At 32.0% G+C, this 22,568-nt stretch overlaps 2 protein-coding genes and 1 long non-coding RNA gene across 5 annotated transcripts in view; 1 reads left to right on the forward strand and 2 right to left on the reverse strand.

Moving 5' to 3' along the window:
• Nucleotides 1-2,137: 2,137 nt before the first annotated feature.
• On the reverse strand, nucleotides 2,138-3,868 carry LOC119837010. The gene is made up of 2 exons (XR_005288130.1): nucleotides 3,620-3,868; nucleotides 2,138-2,480 (listed from the first exon to the last, which is right to left on the reverse strand). It is a non-coding gene; the product is annotated as an uncharacterized LOC119837010 (long non-coding RNA).
• A 467-nt stretch (nucleotides 3,869-4,335) lies between these two features.
• LOC119837002 (pro-cathepsin H-like) lies at nucleotides 4,336-12,585 on the reverse strand. The gene is made up of 13 exons (XM_038362480.1): nucleotides 12,471-12,585; nucleotides 11,715-11,814; nucleotides 10,852-10,954; nucleotides 10,036-10,144; nucleotides 9,481-9,604; nucleotides 8,934-9,043; nucleotides 8,713-8,815; nucleotides 8,384-8,461; nucleotides 7,872-8,098; nucleotides 7,135-7,261; nucleotides 6,273-6,378; nucleotides 5,220-5,404; nucleotides 4,336-4,547 (listed from the first exon to the last, which is right to left on the reverse strand). Exons 1-13 carry the CDS (start codon nucleotides 12,535-12,537, stop codon nucleotides 4,367-4,369), a joined length of 1,620 nt encoding a protein of 539 aa, XP_038218408.1. The 5' UTR covers nucleotides 12,538-12,585; the 3' UTR covers nucleotides 4,336-4,366.
• Nucleotides 12,586-19,365: 6,780 nt separating this feature from the next.
• LOC119837224 overlaps nucleotides 19,366-22,568 on the forward strand; it is a 72,524-nt gene continuing 69,321 nt past the window's right edge. For all 3 annotated transcript variants that reach the window (XM_038362750.1, XM_038362751.1, XM_038362752.1), the window contains exon 1: nucleotides 19,366-19,526. In XM_038362750.1, coding sequence (XP_038218678.1) covers nucleotides 19,472-19,526 — 55 coding nt within the window. In that variant the 5' untranslated portion in view covers nucleotides 19,366-19,471. The remainder of the gene's footprint in view (nucleotides 19,527-22,568) is intronic.

The raw sequence follows: 22,568 nt of genomic DNA on the forward strand, positions 1-22,568 counted from the left end.
ATAAACCGTTTTGTCTGTGCCTGCCATGTGATTCCATTTATATTTGCTCTACTTCTGATAATTTGAAGGCGGTTCAGTTTGTTGTTAAAAATATTTATTCAAGTTACTTCTTTTTTGAGCAAATCTTGTATAGATCGTCACGGCCCCCGAGGAAGGAGCCGTCAGTATCGGTGGGTGGGCAGGGTAAGTATACTTGCCTAAACCTCATTGTGTTCCGTCAAGCCGCTGTAGTGAAGGAGCCATGGGAGCTGGTTATTTTCCTACACTATGAATATCTTTAATTTTTAGTTTTATAGCATTGAAATGCTTTATAAATGAGAAATTTTGAAAAAAATGGTTGCCTGTAAAGTCGGTTTTACGGGCGAAGATTTTACGTGACAACGTCTTTTTCTCGGTAGAATATTTATTGATATGAATATTATTAAATTGCACAATAGGAACAAGGAATTGAATGAAAATAAGAATTGCACAAATTTTAACTATAGAAAATATTATTTGTTTACTAAAAAGACAGAGACAGAGACACAAGCACGCGCCGATTCAATGCGCCTAATTCTCTAGTGCTGCGCGCGCGGCGGACCGATGATAGTTCGGTGACTCATCGTAACGTTACCGGGCGTTACACTTTTTCATAAGTGCCTCCGAGCCGCAACCTAATTTAAGACGTTGTCACGTCAAAATAGAAAAAATTATGAATATCTTACTCATATTATGAACGCGAAAGTTTATAAATATGTATGGATGTTTGCATTTTCTCTCACAAAAATCTCTTTTGACAATTGTATAAAATTCTGTATACAGGACTTACGGTCTAGATTAGTACATAGATACCATCATCAGATAGTATAGAGTACCATCGCGGGTTTCAGCTTATAGTATATTTGGTATCTTGTGCTGTTTGTGAGTCGGCATGAAAAGTTGCCATATGTATTGTGAAACACAGAACACTATATTATATCAAGATTTATTGTTTTTTTTAGCTGTTTACATTACGGCACGGTTAAAGATCAAGTTCTTAGGCTTACTCAGTCCTCCCTTGACCAAGTTCTATGTAAGTATTTCTCGTAAAGTCTTCTTAAGTCTGGTAACTAATCTTTTGTTCAACTGAAAGTATATCTACTGTTTATATTCAAGTAAAAAGTAATAAAGGAAACATCACAAAATAGAATCACACATTTTTGTCTGTATTTTGAAGATAATAAGTTTAGGTTGTAAGAACGTATGTGGGCTAGTTATATTTTAAAATAAAATAAGTTTTATCTTAGTAATACTTCTCTTGCATACTTCGGTATAATTGTTAGATTTAAAACAATTCTGTATTAAGCTATTTTAATTTTTTCCATGTACTTTTCGAATGCATTAATTATAATTTCAGATAAACGCAAGATACTCCATTTTTTTTTGTAATTTTTGATATAAATCCCAACTGTGGTTTTCTAGACAGGAAAATGACTGAAATTTTATTTAAATTATTTAAAAAATGAATTATGTTATGTTATGGAATAGTAAAGGCCGATGATTTTGATTTCCATATTTAATATATTGATGTTTTAAAAAGTCTCTTTAATTGCTTATGAGCGACCATCTATCCATATAAAAAAAAACAAATTTAAATTTGGAACTCACAGTGATTATTTCTTTACATAGCCGCGTTACCTCATACTGAGATTATAGATACAGAATATCTTAATAAGAATCGCGTGCCACTAACGTAAGAAATTTGTTACTTTTATAATAATAGATGTGTAATTTACGTAGGCGTCATGTGTTGCGTTAAAATTCTTGTTATTGCTGAAATTGGGCTATACGTGACAATGAATTCAACAGGTTTTTTTAGAATTTAATTATTTAGTTTTATAGCATTGAAAAATTTCTCAGGTATTATAAAAGTTATTAATTTGTGTAAGTTGAAGAGTTGAATAGATTTTTCACCAGATTTTTACTGGATTTTTTGAAGCACTTATGTAAAAGGTGGTTTTAATATTCATATTACAGTTTTTTTTTATGGTAAAGGATAAGGAAAAGACTAACGAAAGGAATATAGGAATGGACTGGGATGGGTTACAATCATCGAACGAAATACAGCATGCTACTATTTCTATTATTCATTTCAATATATAAATAAAAAACAAAAAAGAACCATTGACATTGCCTTAATTCGCAACTGATTGATTTTATTTGCGCCCTAAGACGTCATAAGGAACAATAATAAAAAAAACCTAAAAAAAAATAATTTATTTGACACATTATCTCCAATTAATTTTAATAGGTACATTCACTTGGCAATCTTCACACGCGGGTCCGCTCGGCTTGCATGGCTTACCATTACATAGAGTTTCACCTTTTCGGGGATATTTGGACGTGGGGTGCGGAACGAACCAGGGTTTATTCAGTTTATCTAAATAACCTTGTTCCAGATCAGTTATCTTGCTTTTTGGGGCTGATAAACATAGTTGCAAGAAAGCTAATACGAGTAGTACCTGTAATAATAATACTGTTTATTTTTTGCTAACCGACTTCAATAAAAGAAGGTTCTCAACTCTTGCTTTTGTGTTGTATGTATTCATAAAATAATTCTCATTTTAAATTATAATGCCGGGGCAAGTTGCTAGTAATATATAAATAATATGAACAGGTAGGATATACATAATATATAATACTGTTCGCCCCTGCTCCGCACTGATGGATATTTTTTGTGAATACTTCAAATTAAAGTAAAATCTTCAAAATCGAATCCAAAGTTTTTGAGTTATAAGAGTTTTATCAAACTAACGCGATTTTCTGTTAACAAAATAATTAGATTTGTTTAATAGTAACACTTTACATCTATATTTATCTCTTTGTCTCTATCTCACACATAAACCACCCAACAGATTTTGATGAAATTTTAAAGATAGATTTAGACCCGATAAAGGACAGTTTTTATTCCAAAATTCCTACTTGAACAAGTAATATGCGGTAGAGTCCTGTGTCTACCTTTTCCTCGATTAAGCGGGCGAAGCCGCGACAGGTAAGCTAGTTTATAATATTTAGTAACTTTTGTGGTCAAATAAGTGATAATTAATAGTAAAATAAATTATATTAGCATAGAGTTCACACGGTCGTAAAAATTTGTGATAACGAAATCTAATAATCTTCAATACACATAACAATATTTGAGGAAAACAAATAACTACGTATTATGTTTTCTATTATTTGCGTAGAAAACACCTTGTTGTAAAAAGTATTGTTATTGTGTTACACACACATACACACACACACACACATATGCATGCACCTTTTCTTATTTTAATATACTTAATAAAAAAAAAACTGTAAGAAACTGTGTTATTATGTTGTAAGTATATAATTGATATCTGAATAATAATATACATAGAGAACTCGAGTTTTTAGTTAAATTCTCCCGAAATAGTGTGCCCGATTTTTACAAATTTATAAGTGAAAATTCCCTTAGATAAACTCAATATAGAATAGGTGGTATATAATTTTGAACCCCTTTTAAATGAGAAAATATATAATGTCAGATATCCTGGCAGAACAACGTTTGTCGATTCAGCTAGTAAAATTCACGATATTATTTATTATACAAATAATATTGTACTAAAAAATATATACTCACAGTTTTTTTCATCTTGTCATTACAGTAATGATTGCTTATGGTTTGATTACTTTCTATAGCCACAGATAAACGAATCTCGCAGATTATATACCAATCGGTACCGTAAGCGACCCGAATAATTTTTATAACCGGTTGATGTCATAATATAACAGCTATTGTAATATAGGACTTCTTTGTTTACGAAAAAAGTTGGATAAAAACGCGGTAAAGGTTTTGTGACGTACGAAAGCGAACAGTGTGTGTTTTTGTTTGTCGTTTAATTAAGTGAATATGGTTTTAGTAAGTCATAACTGTTTAACAGGCGGGGTTTTTACCGCAATTGCTATTTGCGGATGTCTGATGTATATGAGTCAAATTTTATTGCGTTACATATGTCTCTGATTAAAAATACAGTTTAGCATTAAATAAGATATAGTAAAAATGTAATAATTATTCCGATTTAATTCAGTCACTGCAGTAGTTCGGAAAATGGTGATCTACAATCGAAAGGTATTTAAAATAGGCGCGTAAACCATAATTTCTATTGAAATTATAGCACTCATGATAAAACGATTAAAATAAATAAAAAAAATCAAAAAAGTGAAAGAAAATTCTATCTTCTCTTTCTATTAAGTCCTCTATGACTTACTAATATTTACTAATACTTTTCACATTACACACATTACATTTTTCATTCATCCATATAGCTCTACATACAATTAAAAACCATACATTGATTGCACGTGTTTATTTACGCTAAAACTACATCTAAACAACGGCGTATATAGCATTAGTCATCACATGACAGTTATTGTTCGTGGCCGATATCAGCATATACCCGTCTTGCCCCCACTGCTCCCCCCAGGAGTTCTTGATTATCCAATATAAGACACCATCCCTCACTCCGTAGCCCACGGCCACCACGCCATGGTTCTGAGGCCGATGATTACTGAGGAAGAATAAGTATATAATTATTAAAAATTTGTATGTCTATTGAAGAATCTGCAGTAATGTGGTAATAGAGCACGCAGTATGGCCCAGCTCGCTCCAGGGAAGTGCCACCACAGAAGATCAGCGTCAAGTTGCATACTGTTGTGTTTTGTTCGGTGAGTGGGGGAGCCGGAGGCCTGTATCCCTTTCCTTACCCTTCCCGGTCCTTTCTTTTATTCCTCTCGTCAATCATTTTTTAATCCCTTTCCAATTTGAAGTCGGCAATGCATTTCTATAGGCGTAATGCCTGCAATCGACCTTACACTTCTCCAAATGTTCATGGGCGGTGGTAGCGCTTACCATCAGGCGACCAACCAGCTCCATTGCCGACTGTCACCTACATCGATTGTGAATTGTGGCCCAATTCATGCCGAAGCGTGCTCAACTACCTAATACAAAATTTTTGAAAATCTTAATCTCAACATATGTGAATTACATGTCACTTTGTCCGCGATGGACTCCTTAACTACTAAACCGATTTTAATCAAATTCGCACGCCATGTGCAGTTTGATTCGATTCAACTTTAAAGTTAGTATAGTTAAAATTAATAAACGACTTTACAGGCGCCGGGGGCGGGCAGCTGCACCCCCTGTTACTGCTGTAAATACATGCTAGCTAATATTCACTCACCAATTAGGCTCATAATAAATCCCACTGGAGTACATCATCATGCTGTCCCCAGCGTGGACCCCCACGCTCAGGGGCCCGTACTTGTACAACGCTAACTTCATAGCGTTCACGCTGTTTGGCGGGACCAGACCGAACCCACGTATTTTGTACGTGTCTGTCATATTCTCTATGTGACAGTAGCCGTCCTGATAAATGGAAAAAGATAAGTCAATTCCACTTCTTCCAAGTACGATCTATATTAAAAATGTATTAGTTCAGAGAGCCTATTATAGCACCACTACATAGTATAAAACAAAATCACTTTCTCTGTCCTTATGTCCCTATGTATGCTTAAATCTTGAAAGCTACGCTATTCAAGAGGAAGGTCTATATGTCCTACTAATATTATAAATGCGAGTTTGTAAGGATATGTGTGTGTTTGTTGCTCTTTCACGCAAAAACTACTAGCTGATTGCAATGAAATTTGGTACGTAGACAGCTGGACAACTAGAATAACATATAGGGAACTTTTATCCCGATATTCCTACGGGATACGGACTTACGCGGGTGAAACCGCGGGGCGCCGCTTGTATTATAATATTTATTAAACCGCGGGCATAAGCTAATTAATGAATATATGGAAAATGAAAATCCATGAAATGTCGTCTCTTCATAACTACAGGACAGTTTTTTGGCATACATATCACATGTGTAGAATTAAAATGGAAGTATGTATGACATTTTAAAAGAGCAATAACAGAGTTTCTTGTCGGCTAACTCTGTAGAAACTGCTTTCCGAACAGGTGGTATTTTTAAAGCTATGTTTTGACGATTCAAAAGTGCGTCTATAAGAAGTCATATTGATTAAATATGTTTGCGACTGAGAGAGATTTATCTGTCAGGTAAAGTTCCTTAAAATCAATACTAATAATATAATTCTGGAGAGTTTCTTGAACGCGCTAATCTCAAGAACTACTGAACTAATTTCAAAAGTTCGAGTGCTTTAGGCTAGACATATGTTTACAACGGGCGAAGCCGGGTCGGACCGCCAGTTATAAATAAGCTGATACGTACCTGAGCCATATAAAGCCCATATTCCTGTTCAGTCGGAATGCCATGCTTCAGGACGTATTTGAAAACGCCTTCCAAATCTCCTCCATCACAGCCCATATTATTATAGCTGGAAATAATTAATGGTTTATAGCATAGTACCTGGATGACCGAGCTTTGTTCGGTATTTTTTTTTGTTTTAACTTTAATTTTTCGCCAAAAAATAGTATTATTATTCGCCAATAGATGTCAGGAAGACTCATAATAAATTGGGACTACTCAAACGCCTCCTATTTGTTAAAAAAGTAAGTTTAAGTCGATAAAACACGAATATGACATTTTCTAAAAAAGATTCCTAGCTAGATCGATTTATCGCTCCCGAAACCCCCTATATACTAAATTTCATGAAAATCGTTTTAGCCGATATATATATATATATATATATATATATATATATATATATATATATATATATATATATATATATATATATATATATATATATATATATATATATATATATATATATACAAGAATTGCTCGTTTAAAGGTATAAGATAAGATAACATAAAGCGCTCCTGGGATTTTTAAATGATTTGAACTTGAGATGAAAAATTTAAATTGCACTATTACGACAAGTTTTGTGGATAACGTGCGTGTGTGCGCGTGTGCGTGTATGTGTGTGTCCGCGCAAATACATTTTATTCACCATGAACTATGGCCGTAGTCAAAGCAAAACTACTAAAAGTAGATATAATAATTCATATGTTTATACGAAATATTCTTTTTAATCCATTTTAACCCCATTTGAATTTAGATTCATCTTAACTTTACCAGTGTCTTTTGTCGTATTACATTTGTTCTCGTGTAAACGTTGTGAACTCACTCCCAAGCGCAATCCACTAAAGACTGTTCGCTAAGGTCCAATGGTCTGCCCCCATTGTTGCGTGTGAGAGCTCCCTCCACAGCGGCAGTGGTGCAGAAGGCCCAGCAGGATCCGCATGAAGCCTGATCTGTTGAACGATCATTTGGATAGAAATATCATGAAGTGACAAGATATTTACCCTCCTATATTAAAGTTGATTTTATGATTGGACTTATAGTTTGACTTAATGAGTTTTACTTAATGAGAGTTAGAAATAAGTGTTTAAATAAAAATTCTTACAGTTCACGGTGTTCTGAGAAAGGAAATTTATTGATATACTGTATTATTACCAGAACTGCGCTTCAAATTTACGCCCTTGCTCTTTTTAAATAATTAACAGTATCTATAATTTATATTCAGTACAATACCAAACTATTTAGTTTATCATTTGTTATTATTTTTTTATTATATTGTATTAAAATGCGTTTAAAACTACAAATTTTTATTTAATTTCAATTTATTCATCTCAATAGATGGCATGGGGTGGGCAGATGATTTTTTTTTTTTTTATATTACAGTCGGCAATGAATGAATGAATGAATTCGAAAGAGCAGAAGAAATTGGATTGCTGAGGCGGGATCACGGATGTGGAGAATTTAATCGTTGCCCGGCGAATGACGTGTGTTCGAAACCCGGCTTGTGATCGATTTTTTCCGTATGTTCTAAACCGTTTAAAAATTAAAGAAATGGAGACATACTTTTTATTTTGCTGATGAAACCCTCTGTTCTGAGATCAAAATTTTCTGGCAGATCCTTGACAATATCTTCCAATTCCTCTTCAGTATATTGGAAGGTCTCTGTACCCTGCATGTGCTCGTTAAACCTCGTGGCTGTCAGGTAGCCAAGTTCTCCGGGAGTTTTATCAGAGAACTGATTGACGCCCAGTTTGTAGCTCAAGTTCTTTTTATTGTGATCTTGGATTTTTCTGGAATGTTAAATGGGATTTTAAAAATCTTACCCGTAAATAGTGTTAAGGCTTAAAAAAATGATGTATTGCATAATTGTAAGAGTCGTGATAAATTATAATCACGAAACGTCATCTTTTCAATTACGTAAAAATCAACTACAATTGTTTTTTTTGTGTCTGATTGCTAAATAATTTAATTTTAGAAAAGATATATAAGATTAGTTTAAATATGATGCTTAATTGAAAAGAAAAAAAATTGTTTTGTTTGTTTATTTTAAAAGTATTCATAGGTATGTTACTTACTTCCAATTTTCTCTAAAAATCTTTTTCCTTAATTCATGTTCGCTGACTTCGTAAGCCTTATTGTGATGTTTCTTGTAACTGATGTAAAAAAATACAGTTAATGTAGTGAATCAAGTAATATCGTTATTAAAGAATTATTTAAAGAGTGAAAAGAATTATTATGAGGCGGGATTGTTTCTATTATTAAAAGAATGCTCATTTATAAAGCATTTGGATGCTATAAAACTAAACATTACATATGTCCCAATATCATACTCATCCTCAGATAATTAATGTAAATTTAGGTTTTTTTTTTAATATTTTACCGAAGGATTATTTTAATTACTTACATATCGAAAGCTTGATCCACGTGCGAAGAAATGTCAGGATGTAAGAGTTCCAACTTGTTGTGAAAGTCATTTACTGATTCTATCGGGTTTATGCAGTCTTTGTCTATTAAAAAAAAGAAAGAATTTTGATAAATTCTACTCACAAGGAGATATTTTAGGAATTAGGACCACGCGGGCGAAGCTGCGGGCAACAGCTAGTATATTATATTAATTAAACGCACCTTTAGTCACATCCAATTTAGACACATCTGGCGAGCTAAAGTCCTGGAACAGGGTGACTGAGTGAACAACCAGAGCGCCAATCGCAATGATAAGCTTCTTTCTTTCGTACCTGAATGAGAAACCTAGATTAATAATGTATTAAAAACGTCGTGCTTATAAACTTAAAAACAATTGTCAGTATTATTTTTATGTTTGAATGCGTCACGGAGAACTGCGCAGATACTGTCACTTAAAGTTACAAATAATAGTATGCTAATAGTATCAAATCAAATTGTTTATTAATCAAACACTCAACCTAACCTTATAGCTAGGTACATCACTGTAGCAGTACAAATAGGTATCAAACAATGAAAGGTTCAAGACCGATATCTTTGCTAGGTTACAACAGGTTTAGTATGATTAAGTATGAAAATGTTAGTCAAAAAACTATCAGTGACTCTAAGAAGTCATGAAACTGGTCCTTAATTAACTTTTTAATGTCACATTCGGCAAAGGAGCCGCTGTGTCGCCTTAACTTTATAAAAAGATTCAATAAATATGGAATACCTTAAAGGCACATGATAACTTCCATCACGATAAACATAAAAAATCTCGTCAATTCGTTGATTATATTCATCTATTTCTGAGCTTTTCCAGATTTCAACGTCTCTGCCGGAGAAAGTAGTCTCTCCTGTTAATGATTGAACATGCGATAAGATTAATTGATATATTGTATGGAATTGAATGTATCTATTTAATGGATTTTAAATGCGCTGTGTGATTTATAAATTTCTTACGATAATAGAAATTTGCTGGAAGGAACCACTGAATCGATTTAAAAAAAACTATTATATCGTTGGATTTGTACGTGATATGAGTTCTGTATGCTTCACCCGTGGTACGTTTGGGACAAAAAGCTAGTGTAAGAGTTCGCATAAAATTAAAAATAGAAAAATAGGCTGCAATATCATATGTTATCTACTTTTCTTATTCTGAACATTCTTAGCCCAGGTTTGGCCTGTCTCTAGAAGTTAAACCCCTATTTATACGTAAATAAAATCGGTTTAGCGATACATTTGCACCCATATCGCAAAAAGGTTCACGGGAAATCATAGTACATACCCTCGTAGGTGTAGTTAGTTGTTGGCAGGAATCTAGAAACTTCTTCGTCTTGTCTCATCCGATAGCAACACGCTTCATTTTTCCCTTTTTCCGTCCAAACCGGGAATGACTGATGGTATAATTATACAAAAAATCAAAAAAATATTTCAGTTTAGTTACATATAGGTATGTGAAGGTTAAGGGGCGAAATATGAGAAAAAACTTACAGTATTATTTATATTGTAACGCCTTGTATACCATCTTTGTGCAAATATAGAATTATGAATCATTTTTGTATATTGAATTAATTCAATTAAAGTTAAATTAAAAATTAAATTAAAAATTAAAATTTCTTTATTTGTTTAAAAATTAACATAATATGGATACATATAAAAAAAACTAAAAAATTGATCCCCACACTAGGATCCCCTGTGTTGTGAGGCTCAATTTCTTTCATTGTATTACATCAGAATACGTTTATTTTTTGGCTAACTTTGCGTCAAGGGTGGGTCCGATTCAACATGAATCGTTAAATATTATTGAAATAAATCGATTGTGCTGAGCTAATACATTATTATTTGTTCAATGGAATATGACGTGCTACATCGAGCTATCGAAAATTTACAATAATAAATCAATAAAATAACAATAATACATATTTATATTACATAATTAATGATATAATGATAAACTCTATAGGTAAATCACTTCGCGCCACTGTTTGCAAGCTTCGTTTGTTCAATTTTAAACCTATTCTTAATAATTATTATATACATTGCACGAAGAGCGAGTTATTGTGTGTGTGTGTGTGTGTTTAATTATATATCTTTATCATACCTTATACATGTAGCCGTATTCTTGCTCGCTGCCCCCAATGTAGTATTCTTTAACAGCTCCATTGAAATAATCGATTCGGGACTTGTTGTGTTCCGTACTGTACCTATAATTTTTGAACATTTAGAAAATTTTCAACTTATATAGACATAGACATTGACACACATTTATTAACACACAAAAATACACACAACAACTAACAATAAAGGCAAAACACTGGACATTGTACAGAAGGAAATAAAAGAAAAACACAAACACAGATACGACAATTTAAAAAGAAAAGAAATAACGTAAAATCTAAATTTTATCATATCATCTTTAGTCGTATTTTATGGTTTACATTGTCTATATACTACATGTATTGAGGTCTGATCGCGTTATTGCAACAAGTGGAATATTTTTTATGAATCTTTGTAGTAGGTCCAGCACTTTTTACATGAAAACGTTACAAACAATCAAAAATACATACAGTTCCTCTTTGCAATATTAGTGTAGATTACTGTTGATAGGGTTTTCACACATAAGTCCAGTTCATTGGCAAAATTAAGCAATGAATAAGACATGAACTGGACATAGACAAACATTTAAATCGAATGTGGATTACAGGAGTTGTAGAAATTAATGTGGGGATTTTAGTGTGGGAGTCGAGCATGCTTCGGCACGAATTGGGTTTTCTGGCACCGGGGAAGTACCATACGCTATTTATTGTGTGTACCGTACGGCGAGTGGGGGAGCCGGAGGCCCATTTTCTTATCTTCACCCTTCCTAGTCCATTCTTTCTTTCCAAACGCGCAGCGCCTTCGCAGAGCCTCTGCTTATATTCTAATCTCATGCTCAGTTACCTGCTTTGACATAAAAAAACTTACCATATTTCGAAAGGTTCTATGATACCGCTCAAAAGACCGGTCTTCACGCCTTTGAAGTGGTATTCTGGCGGCCACATCAACTCCGTGTTTTCACCAAATTCTAAGAAAGAAAGATTAATCGTTATTATAGTATTTTCTTGTGTTTGGTTTCACGCGAGTATTATACATTTAGAAATTAAAAACTTTTCAGTCTCCCCGTGACCACGCTCGCTGTAAAGTGTTCGAAACGTCGGGTTAATAATATAATGAATAAATCGCGTTTAAAATCCGTTGAAAAGTTTTTAATCGTTATTGTTTGTTAAAAGACAATCCACAATTTCAAGTAAACTAAGTAAACTGAAACTGTGGAAATTTGTGCTCAAAAATGACTTGGCTTAGAGGTTTCGTAACCAAGCCAGTAGAAATTAAAAAAAAATGTAATGATTCAAATTTGTTTTTTTTTAACATCATAAGCGGTAGCCTGCAGTTTTGCCTGTGTTTTCAAACGAAATTATTTAATAAATAGTATTAGATAATTGAGTAAAATAACAGAAGCAAAAGTATCACAAGTAGTATCCAGTAAACTCAAAAAATATATAACATAAAATTGCTTCGTTAGGAACTAATATATAGATAGATATATAGGATATTATACATACAAACAAACAAACTTTGGTATTCATAATATCAGTAAGATGAAAGGATTATGCGATTTTCATTACTTAACTATGTTTCTATACCAAAATTAGACATTAAGAAATCAATTTAAAAGCTTACCCAACACATGAGAGAATCCGGTATCGAAAACTAAAGCTGAAAGGACTAATGTATACAGGGAGGCCATTGTCGCTCCTCTTGTGAAATTTGATGATTGCAGAATTCATTTAAATACGTGATTCTAATCTTATAAAGCCATGTTTATAATGGTAGGGTTCCTATAGGAAAATGCTCTAAAATCTATTTGCGTTAATATTAAAAGCTATTTGCGTTTAAACATTATTAAGGAATAGCTAGATAGTTTGTCAGGCGGTATCGCATTTTCAAATAAGTGTTTTAAAGCGAATGTCTTTTAAAATATTTGAAATGTGACACGTAATATTGAGGGTAGTTTTCTTATGTTTTTAATTATCTTTGCAGTTTTTTAGTTTCATATCTAATTATATAACGAAAATAGTTCTATGAGAAATAATCAATTGTAAAAGCTATGAATGTAAATTCAGTTCAAATAAAATACATGTATTCTTTTAAGCGAGTAAATCAAAGGCAATTATGAAATGATTTTACAGTTTTTGTAGGGTCAAGTCGAAGCTTCTTTCAAGGATATTAGATGAAAATGGTTGATATGTATTATTAATATGTTTATACACTAAAAATAAAATGATTTATTTTTGCTATTTTATTAATAAACTAGAGTGCTGTGTACGGACCCCAATATAGTAATGGTTGATAAAATTAATTAGCTTTCGTTAATTTATACTATTGCTAAAATTTCATAACGTTATCTTTTTAATTAAATCTGGTTGCGTAAGCGTTATCAAATCTAAATTTAAAGTTCCATTATTTAAAATAGAATTATATTGGTAAGTTTCAGGAGGTCTATTTTAAATGGAACAATTTTATTATGATTTTCTTATTTTCTCAGGAATACTATTTTAATGCAATGTGTCTGTGATGATGTATGTTTTATGACATAGCGGGCAACTGAGCTGATGTTTCGCCTGATGGTAAGAGTTCACCACCACCCATCAATATTAACTTTATGGGGTAAGAAAAGGAAAGGATTGACGAACGAAAGGAAGGCCTGGCCTGGGAAGGGTGGAAAAAGGAAACGGGCCTCCGGCACCCCCACACGCGATAGGAAACATAGTAGCATTCTATTTTCTTGTGTTTGATTTTCAGCGAGTATTATACTTTTAGAAATTAAAGACTTTTTAAGGGATTTTAAACGCGATTTATTCTTTATATTATTAACCCGACGTTTCGAACACATTACAGCGAGCGTGGTCACGGAAAAAATCCGTTAAAAAGTCTTAATTGTAGTATTTTACTATTTCACGTCGGTTTTCTGTGGGAGTTCACACCTCCCCGGTGTGAGCTGGCCCAATATGTGCCGAAACGTGCTCGACTCCCACATTGTGGGTGTGCAACAAGCAGCCAATACAATTTAGACTACAATAAATGAAGATTTTAGTTTGTTGCTTACTAATATTTACTCCAATATTAATAATAATTGTATTGAAGATAAAAAGCATTTTTTTTTCTTTAAGGGTCTTATTTAAAAATTGGGCAAAGAATGAATTATAAAAAATACTTTCTGTGAAACTCCGCGTTCATATATTATCAAATGTAACAACTATGGAAATAAAAAGCGTTATAATACGCGATCTCATTTATTCACTTCCCATTATTATAGTACTGGTGTTGAGGGTTACCCGTATCCAGGGTACCACAATAATTATTCTTCACTACATCGCATTTCTCACTCGTCACGTCATCTAACGGTGGCGAGTTTTCTTGGGCAGCTAGCATGCGGACCCCGCGGAACATTCTGGATTCTACCGCCGTGGTCGCTACGAGGAGGAGGCAGAAGAGCGCGAACATTCTAGAATCTGAGAGTATCTTAAATTAGCTCTTTATGTTTATGCTCGAGCTCTGGGTATTAACGCAGGCATATAGCCTGGGGAAATATTTATGGGCGATGCTGGTCGCATACCATCAGTCATTTAAAAAAAATATCATAGTTGTTGGAAATAATGTCAATAAGAATATTTTAATGAAATGTTATTGCATAAGAAAGAGAGCTAAACATTAAGTCTGGCCTGGTTTATTGGACAATCATTTTCCCTGTCTTCGATGCGGGCGCTTGCGCATTGTAGGTATAACTATCCATTCAAAATACCTTAGGGGTTAAAAATATAATATTTAATTTACTCACCCATTTCAAAAGCGCGGTTGTTTGTATGCGGTGTATTGCAACTGAATGTCCCGATCTTTTTTTTTTATTTATTTAAATAGTAAACAGTAAATAGCTTTTCTAAATTGTTTCAAATCGAATGAAATCAATTTTTTGTAGTAAGGGTGAAGATCCTAATGGTATGTGAAATTACATTGATATTATTGTTATGGGTGAATTATAAAGAATAAATAATATATTATGCGGTTTATGTACTACTAGTGCTATAGCCCGGCTTTGCATGTGTGTAACTTTTGTTATAGATTCATCAACAAATAAAAAATATATTTCATATACACGTAGAAGCAATGGCAGAAAGCTATAAACGTTTTTGATATTTATTAATTAACTCATTTTTAAAGAATATCTGAAATATTCGTCTGTTCATTATTGCCTTATTTTTGCTCACCCATTTTTATTTTTACTTTTGTTGTTAGGGTTGCCTGGTAGAGATCGCTACCTAGCGATAAGGCCGCCCTTTGCGAATTTCATTTAAGTTTTTTTGTACGACTGCTTATTTTTGAATTTTTTTCGCAATAAAGAATTTTCATTTCACTTCATTTCATATAATCTATTTATTTGCGACGAGTCGCATTTATTTGCCTATTTTCGGAATAATGGTAATACCTACTTGATACAAACATGGAAAACTTTATTTCTGTCGTCCTTTGGTTGTATACATTCACATAAGTAGTAATAAACAAGCCAAAAAGTAAGTACAAATTTTGTAGTTCAGACGAAGTTGAAAAATATGTATGTTTAAACACGCTAATCTGCAGGATTTACTGGTTCGACTTCAAAATTTGTGTGTGTGATTATAGCATTTGATAAAAAAAAGTCATAGTGAATAAGGTATTATGGATATAATTCTTTTTTTTTTGCAAATATATATACAAACATGAAAATTAAATAATTCTTATGTTGATTAAAAATAAAAATTAAACCATATTATTATTTAAAAAAAGCGATATTACTATTGATATAGAATTCAAAATGGCGCGGGTGTCGTGACAGCTGTATCATAATTCATACATTTAAACAACAGCGCCCCTAGCGGAGGTGACAAAACTAAAATCGAAAAACCAAATTAGGTCTTAACGCCTTGAAATAAGCAACTATTTTGCACAGCAAGATGAAATGTAAACAGACGATCACAAATTTTACTAGAAATACATTTAATAGGTATTTGAGTGTATTTGAATAATAGAATATATAAATAACACGTACCTCTATTGGTGAATCGATTTGTCGCGTATCACGGATAAATAACAACTACTTAAACAAACAATTAGAATGATTCATAGAGGTTACTCATTCTTTTATCGGTTCATTAAAGCAATTTTGTGGGTTGAATTATAATTGCATATTTGTATTTGGTTGACAATTAGGTACTAGTAATGTGATGATGTATAAATATGCAATATAAAAGATAGCAGATATTTTTATTAAGAGTTCATTGTTATCGTATTGTTAACAAAACATTATATTAAAATATCTGAAAGAATTTTGGTTTTTTTCAGTTACAGCAAAACTTTCTGAACAATGTCTTAGTCTACAGGTGAATATTTGTATAATATTAATTAATAAGATGACTAATGTATTTAATATCATTCTTCAATTATTACGATAACAATTCTTAGTAGAAAATGTATGGGAGATAAATAGTAATTTTACTAACTATCAAGGTTGTGGCTCAGTGGTTAGAGCCTGAGTCTTAAAATTGGAAAGGCGGAGGTTCGAGACCAGACGAGACGGCAAAAAAAAAATTGATTTTTCAATTTATCTGCACATTATTTAAGTCACTTCTGCTCGTAACGGTGAAGGAAAACATCATGAGGAAACCGGGCATGTAAAAGAATGACAAGTTCGACGACATGTGACAACTGTCAACCTGCACTTGGCCAGCTTGGTGGATCATGGCCTAAACATTATAGAAGGAATGTGTTTCAGCAGTGGGAACATATGGCTGGTGATGATGTTATGGTAATAATGACCGACTTCCAAAAATCGTTTCTTTATAATATTTTTTTTTATAATAAGCTTGATCCTGCTCAGCTAAGGTTAAGCTTATTTTTAATTTTTATTATTTAATCTAACAGTTTTATATTCTCATAATATCCTCAATATCAATATCAATATATATATATATATATATATATATATATATATATATATATATATATATATATATATATATATATATATATATAATTGGAATCTCGGAATCGGCTCCAACGATTTTCATTAAATTTAGTATCTTTTTTAAAAAATGTAAAAAAAATCGTTTTTTATTCGTGTTTTATCATTCGGTCATCCAGGTACTTATATATAAAAATTTAAGGATATAAAAATTTAAGGATACATAAGCACATAGGGACACAGAAAGCGACTTTGTTTTACACTATGTAGTGATAAGATAACGTCACGTTTTAATAACCCACGCAGTTATCGAGTAAAAAAACCTTAAATTAAAAAAAAATTGTCCAATTGTGAACTTTGTTTTAATGTAAAGAAATTGAACCTCTTTTTTTCTTTAAAGCTACAAACGTATGGTAGACTTCTGCACTAATATTATAGTGTAGAAGGTATATACCACACAATCTAGTTTCATATTTCACAGAAAACGTTCAGGCTGCTAGTAGCGCAGACTTACTTTACTTCAAATTACATTTTCCAAATAAGATTAAATTGAAGTCGGAAAGGAATATGAATACTGGATGGCACATCTGAAAGAAGTCTCATAAAATGGTATAGCATCTGTGTCCAAATAGAGTTAAAAGAAGTCTAGATAAGTAAATAACCGACTTCAAAATAAGAAGAGGTTTTCAATTTGTCGCAAGGAATTTTTTTACCTCATAACTTATTTTTGGGTGAATCGATTTTATCATTCTTTCTTTATTTGAAAGTCAATGCCTCCCATATGGACGCTTTTAAATTTAATCAAGTTTTTTTATGAGAAAGTAATTTGGTTCATTGTTAAAATAGTTACTATTTATGCATTTCAAGTAATTATTAGATAATAAAAAGAACAAGAAAGCATAACGAGTTTCAGTTTTTTAATTTGTACATATTTTATAATTATATCTTTATTCTCTCCTTGAATTAAAATAAATGGTAGTGTTGTGGACGTATAGGTTGTACTTATTATTCTGTGGTATAAATAATGTAAAGATAAAACGCTTATTAAAAATTATGAAGATAATTTATATTCTATATTTCGGTTAATTTAGAAACATAATAATGACCAAATATAGAAATTCAGACAATCATTTTTTATATTTTTAGACTATCACTACATAATATAAAGCTAATTCGCTCTCAGCATCTGTCCCGATGTATCTATGTATGTATGATGATTAGATCTTTAAAACTACACATCGGATTTTGATGAGGTATTTTTTTATAGATAGAGTGATTGAAGAGGAAGGTTTATATGTACAATAAAATCTATTAAACTACTCCGAACTTAACGCGTGCGAAGCCGCGGGAAAAAATAGTTACAAATAAAGTGCTATAAGTCTCACTCGCTCCTATGTACATTTATTAGGGGTTAAAGGTCACATTTTAGATTTTTCTTAAAAACGGTAACAAATATCTCGATCTAAAAATTGTCTATTAAAATATTAAATAACCCTCACGATTTTTATCTAAGGCATACCGTTCCAAGTAAACTCGAGGTCTACAAACACTTGGTTCTATGAGAATTTTCGCAACTTCATTTTGAACTGAAAATCTGTGTGTATTCAAAATTTAGTAAATATAATTTTGTTTTAAATAAAGAGACATCTATCGTAATTTCTTGGAACTATTGGAATGTAATACAGAAAAGTGGACCAAATTTAACAACCAGATATTACCAATCTATATCGTAAAATGTAAAATACTACATTTATTATCATTTTCGTTTATATAAAATAACTCAGAAACTTTATTAAAAAGCAAGTTTCGTTAATTAATAAAAAGCTAAATCGTGTAAAGCGTTACTAACGCCATCTCTTTTAATTTTCACAAACCAGCAAGTTTTCATGTGAAAGTAACGTTTCATATGTTCGCGTTGCTTATTTTTATTTGGAGAGCTCCACAATGAGATAATAAACTAAGTTGTTTTAGCTTAGATTGAGTTTTAATTGATGTACATGCATTTGATTTGTGAATTGGAAATGAGAAATGATATTTTGTCATACCTAACTGACCCAAAACAATGACCCAATGAAAAAATTGTCTGCCTTACTTTTATCATTTAGGTATGAACAATAAACATTATCCGTATCCTACCGATCCACACAATATTTCATAAAATTCGGTACAACCGTTTCGTAGGATTTTGGTTACACACATCGCGACACGGTTTTATCATATTTAATATTATTCTTTAAAATAGAACATACATTTACCGGCTCTAGCTTATCATAAATACATAAACATACAATTAAGCTTCTTTCTATTTTTATAGTAATTTGACTCTTATATTTTTAACAAACAAATTGACCAATATAATAAACTACAAATGCGTACCAACAAATATAATATAACCATCAAAAATGCCCTTAAAATATTGACTTAAACATTTCCAACATTCGAACCTTCATAACGTAATGCAGCAACAAAATTCGCCACCATTAATCAAATACATTTGCACAGTATCAAATGCGAGTTTGTCTTAGTGGATTTACAGAGCTAGAGAGACGGGTACATATACGTTATATAATATACTTCTATGTTCAGCCAGGGAACTCGGGGTAGGGTTGTATCAGACAGCTCCCACAACCCGACGCGACTAGACGCGCGCAATGCTCTAAAGCCAGTGTTTCTGTGAACGAAAAAGATGTCAAAATATAAGTTAATCATAGTTCTTTTCTTCTCTGTGGCCCTGGTTGCTGGTGAGTTGTGTTCTTTTTTTAAATTTCGCCAATTTTTCCCGCGCGAAGGTCAACCGTGGCTGTCAAAATATTTCGAAATCAATCAGACCGTGTGTATTATAAATTTGTAGCTCCGGTCTGATTGGATGTGGTTTGCTCGCCGATTTATAAATTAATTTGATTCGTTTATTATTGCCGTGTATTGATTGAATTCAATTCGGATTTAACTGGATTTTATTGGCAAATAATGATAAGTGTTTATATTTGATTTCAGATTATAAACATATTTCGCTTATATATAAACAATATGTTTTTTTATCCGAATCCTCACCCTATTATTATAATGTTTTATGAATCGTAATTTATCTTATAATTTAAACAATAGAGGTTTCGATTAAATTTTTAATCTGACATTCTAATAGAGAAACAATTTTATATCCAAACATAATTTATTCATATATGCATTTTGTCATACAGTACAACATTATTTGATAAATAGAAATATTTTCATTCATAGGAACTACTTAATTTAAATGACATAAGTTATATGTTTTTTAAAACATGATTTGACCTATTATATAGCTGAAAACAAATACGAATACCGAGGATGGAAGAATCGCTATTCTATATATCGATATTGGAGAGTAGAGCCTGAATAAATCTACCTTACTTTAATGTGGATTGATCTGGGGATCACGCATAAACCAATTTGTACCAAGAGATTAGAAATTAATTTACTGTTACATGCCGATTAATGACAAATTTTGGATATATATGAAAGGGCAACGAGGATAGCAGAGATTTGATAAATGCTCTAGGCATACCATGAAATCACGGATGATGTCAGATATTCTTCTGTATAACGTTTAATTGAAAATGTTTGTTGATATGCCGTTTAACTAAACTAAATCTAGTGAAATGAATGAGTGAACTTTACGAAGCAATTAATTCACTCCTTCATCATTTCACTAGATTTTTTTTTATGGCAATAAGTCAGAACTATTTGCCATTCATTCGATTTATTTAGTGAAAATCATAATTTTGTCATATGTAACCTATCTTTTTTTTCGTAAAAAGAGGTGATATAACTTTTTTAACAAACGAATAGGATATCCGCTGCGGTGGTAAAAAACTACCCTTAAAAATAAAACTTGCAACGTCGCTAAACGTGGCTAGCGGACTATTTGACGGTTTGAAAATTCAGCTCAAATAAAAACTACACTGTTTATTTTGTGTAAAAACAGCGTTCTGAAAGTTTGCATCAAACTGCTTCAGAATAACAGTTCTATTCTTTTATTAATATCACTAATTTTCTTATTTTCTAATCACAGTTCTATTCTTTTATCACTAAATTTCGTTGATATTATTTATGATAAGTTAAATATGCTAAGTAGTTCCTGAGTTTAAAAAACAAAAAACTTGGCGTTGCGTTCCAAAAAACAAAAAAAAACTCTTTAATTATAAAATTCCTTAATTTTTTCTTAAAAATTATAATTTCATTTTCTTCTTCTCAGAAATTATTAGTATAGGTCGTCGATTTTCATCGCTAAAACTACCAAATGGGACAGCGAAATGAGCAATAATCTTTAGGAATGAAAAAGTGATGCATGTTTTATTTCATTTTGTTTATAACCCTGCTTTCTAATAAGGAATATGACAATATGTATATCGCTACTTAATCACAACAGAAGCCAATTCTATAATAATTCTAAACAAAAATGTTATTAACAATTACATCATAAAAGTTTTTACTTTCGGAACGTAACATAAATTACAACTATTTTCTATAAGCTCTAAAATAAACAGAGCCTGACAGAATTTCATAGTAAAGTATTTATTTAAAAGCGGAAAGCACTTTACGCTACTAAAAATAATGCTTAAACGTAGTGACGTTGAAATTTCATACTTGACTTAACGTTAACAAGTTAAAAGAGGTTTTTTTATGCCATTCCGGGTAACAGAGCTGGTTGTTCGCCAGAAGGTGAGCGAATACCACCGCTAGCATATACATTAAGGGGAAATGTAAGATCTAAGGAGAGGGTATACGACGGGTATGAAAGACTGGGAAGGGAGAGGAAAAGGATACGGGCCTCTGGCGTCCCCATTCACAGAACATAACACAGTACCATTTTAGAATGTATAGTGGTGGTCAGAGTCGTCGGTACGCTTTCTCAACCGACCTCAAAAAAGGAAGGATGATTAATTCGACTGTATTTTTTGTGTTTGTTACCTCATAACATTTTACTGGAACAACCGATATTTATGATTGTTATTTATTTGAAAGCTGGTGCTTCCGATTTGGTTTTGTTTTTTGTTGAAAAAGATTATTCTAGAGAATAATTATCCATAGCTATAAATTAAAAATTAAATCGTCAAATGTGCTAAGCGTCAAACTCAAGACTCGCTCCACAAAATCGGTAAATTATTTTTATAACGTTCTTATAAGTATAATAAGGAATGATCTCATGGAAAGAAAAGACGTGCCACGGTTGAAGCCGAGGCGGAGAGCTAGTTGTATATATGTATTCGGTAGGTATACCATCTTGAAATAGGTCGTCAACTATTTTTATCACTCTAAGTGATAAGGGTGCTGTGGCAGAAAGTTTTCTCAGTTACGTGGATTATTAAAAATTTAGCATAATAATATGTTATATTGGTTATTTTTTATCATCTTATTTGTTTTCACTGCAAGGGCGTAGGTCCATCGTTTTTTTAGATTCTGTCCGTCCATCGGAGTGTTGGAGACCTGATGTATTACAGGTTTTACATAGCCACAAGTTTTCCATAGCTAAAGCCTTAAAATTTTATGCTTAATCTGTGTTTTTAAACATACTTTTTATTTAATTTCCACACAACTAAGTGTGCGGAAAGAAATAACGTTTTTCTTATTCATAATTACGAAATTCAGATTCGCGAATATTGGTGGATATAATTTAAAGTCGATTAATATTTTGCGCAAAATATTTTCAATTATAGATTTATATTGGCTTCACTATCGCTAATTATATCAAAAATTATATAAAAGTACGTTGTAGATGATGTTGTATCGGTTGAAGGATATTA

Source organism: Zerene cesonia, chromosome 26 (genome assembly GCF_012273895.1).
Source record: "Zerene cesonia ecotype Mississippi chromosome 26, Zerene_cesonia_1.1, whole genome shotgun sequence".
Classification (NCBI taxonomy): domain Eukaryota; kingdom Metazoa; phylum Arthropoda; class Insecta; order Lepidoptera; family Pieridae; genus Zerene; species Zerene cesonia.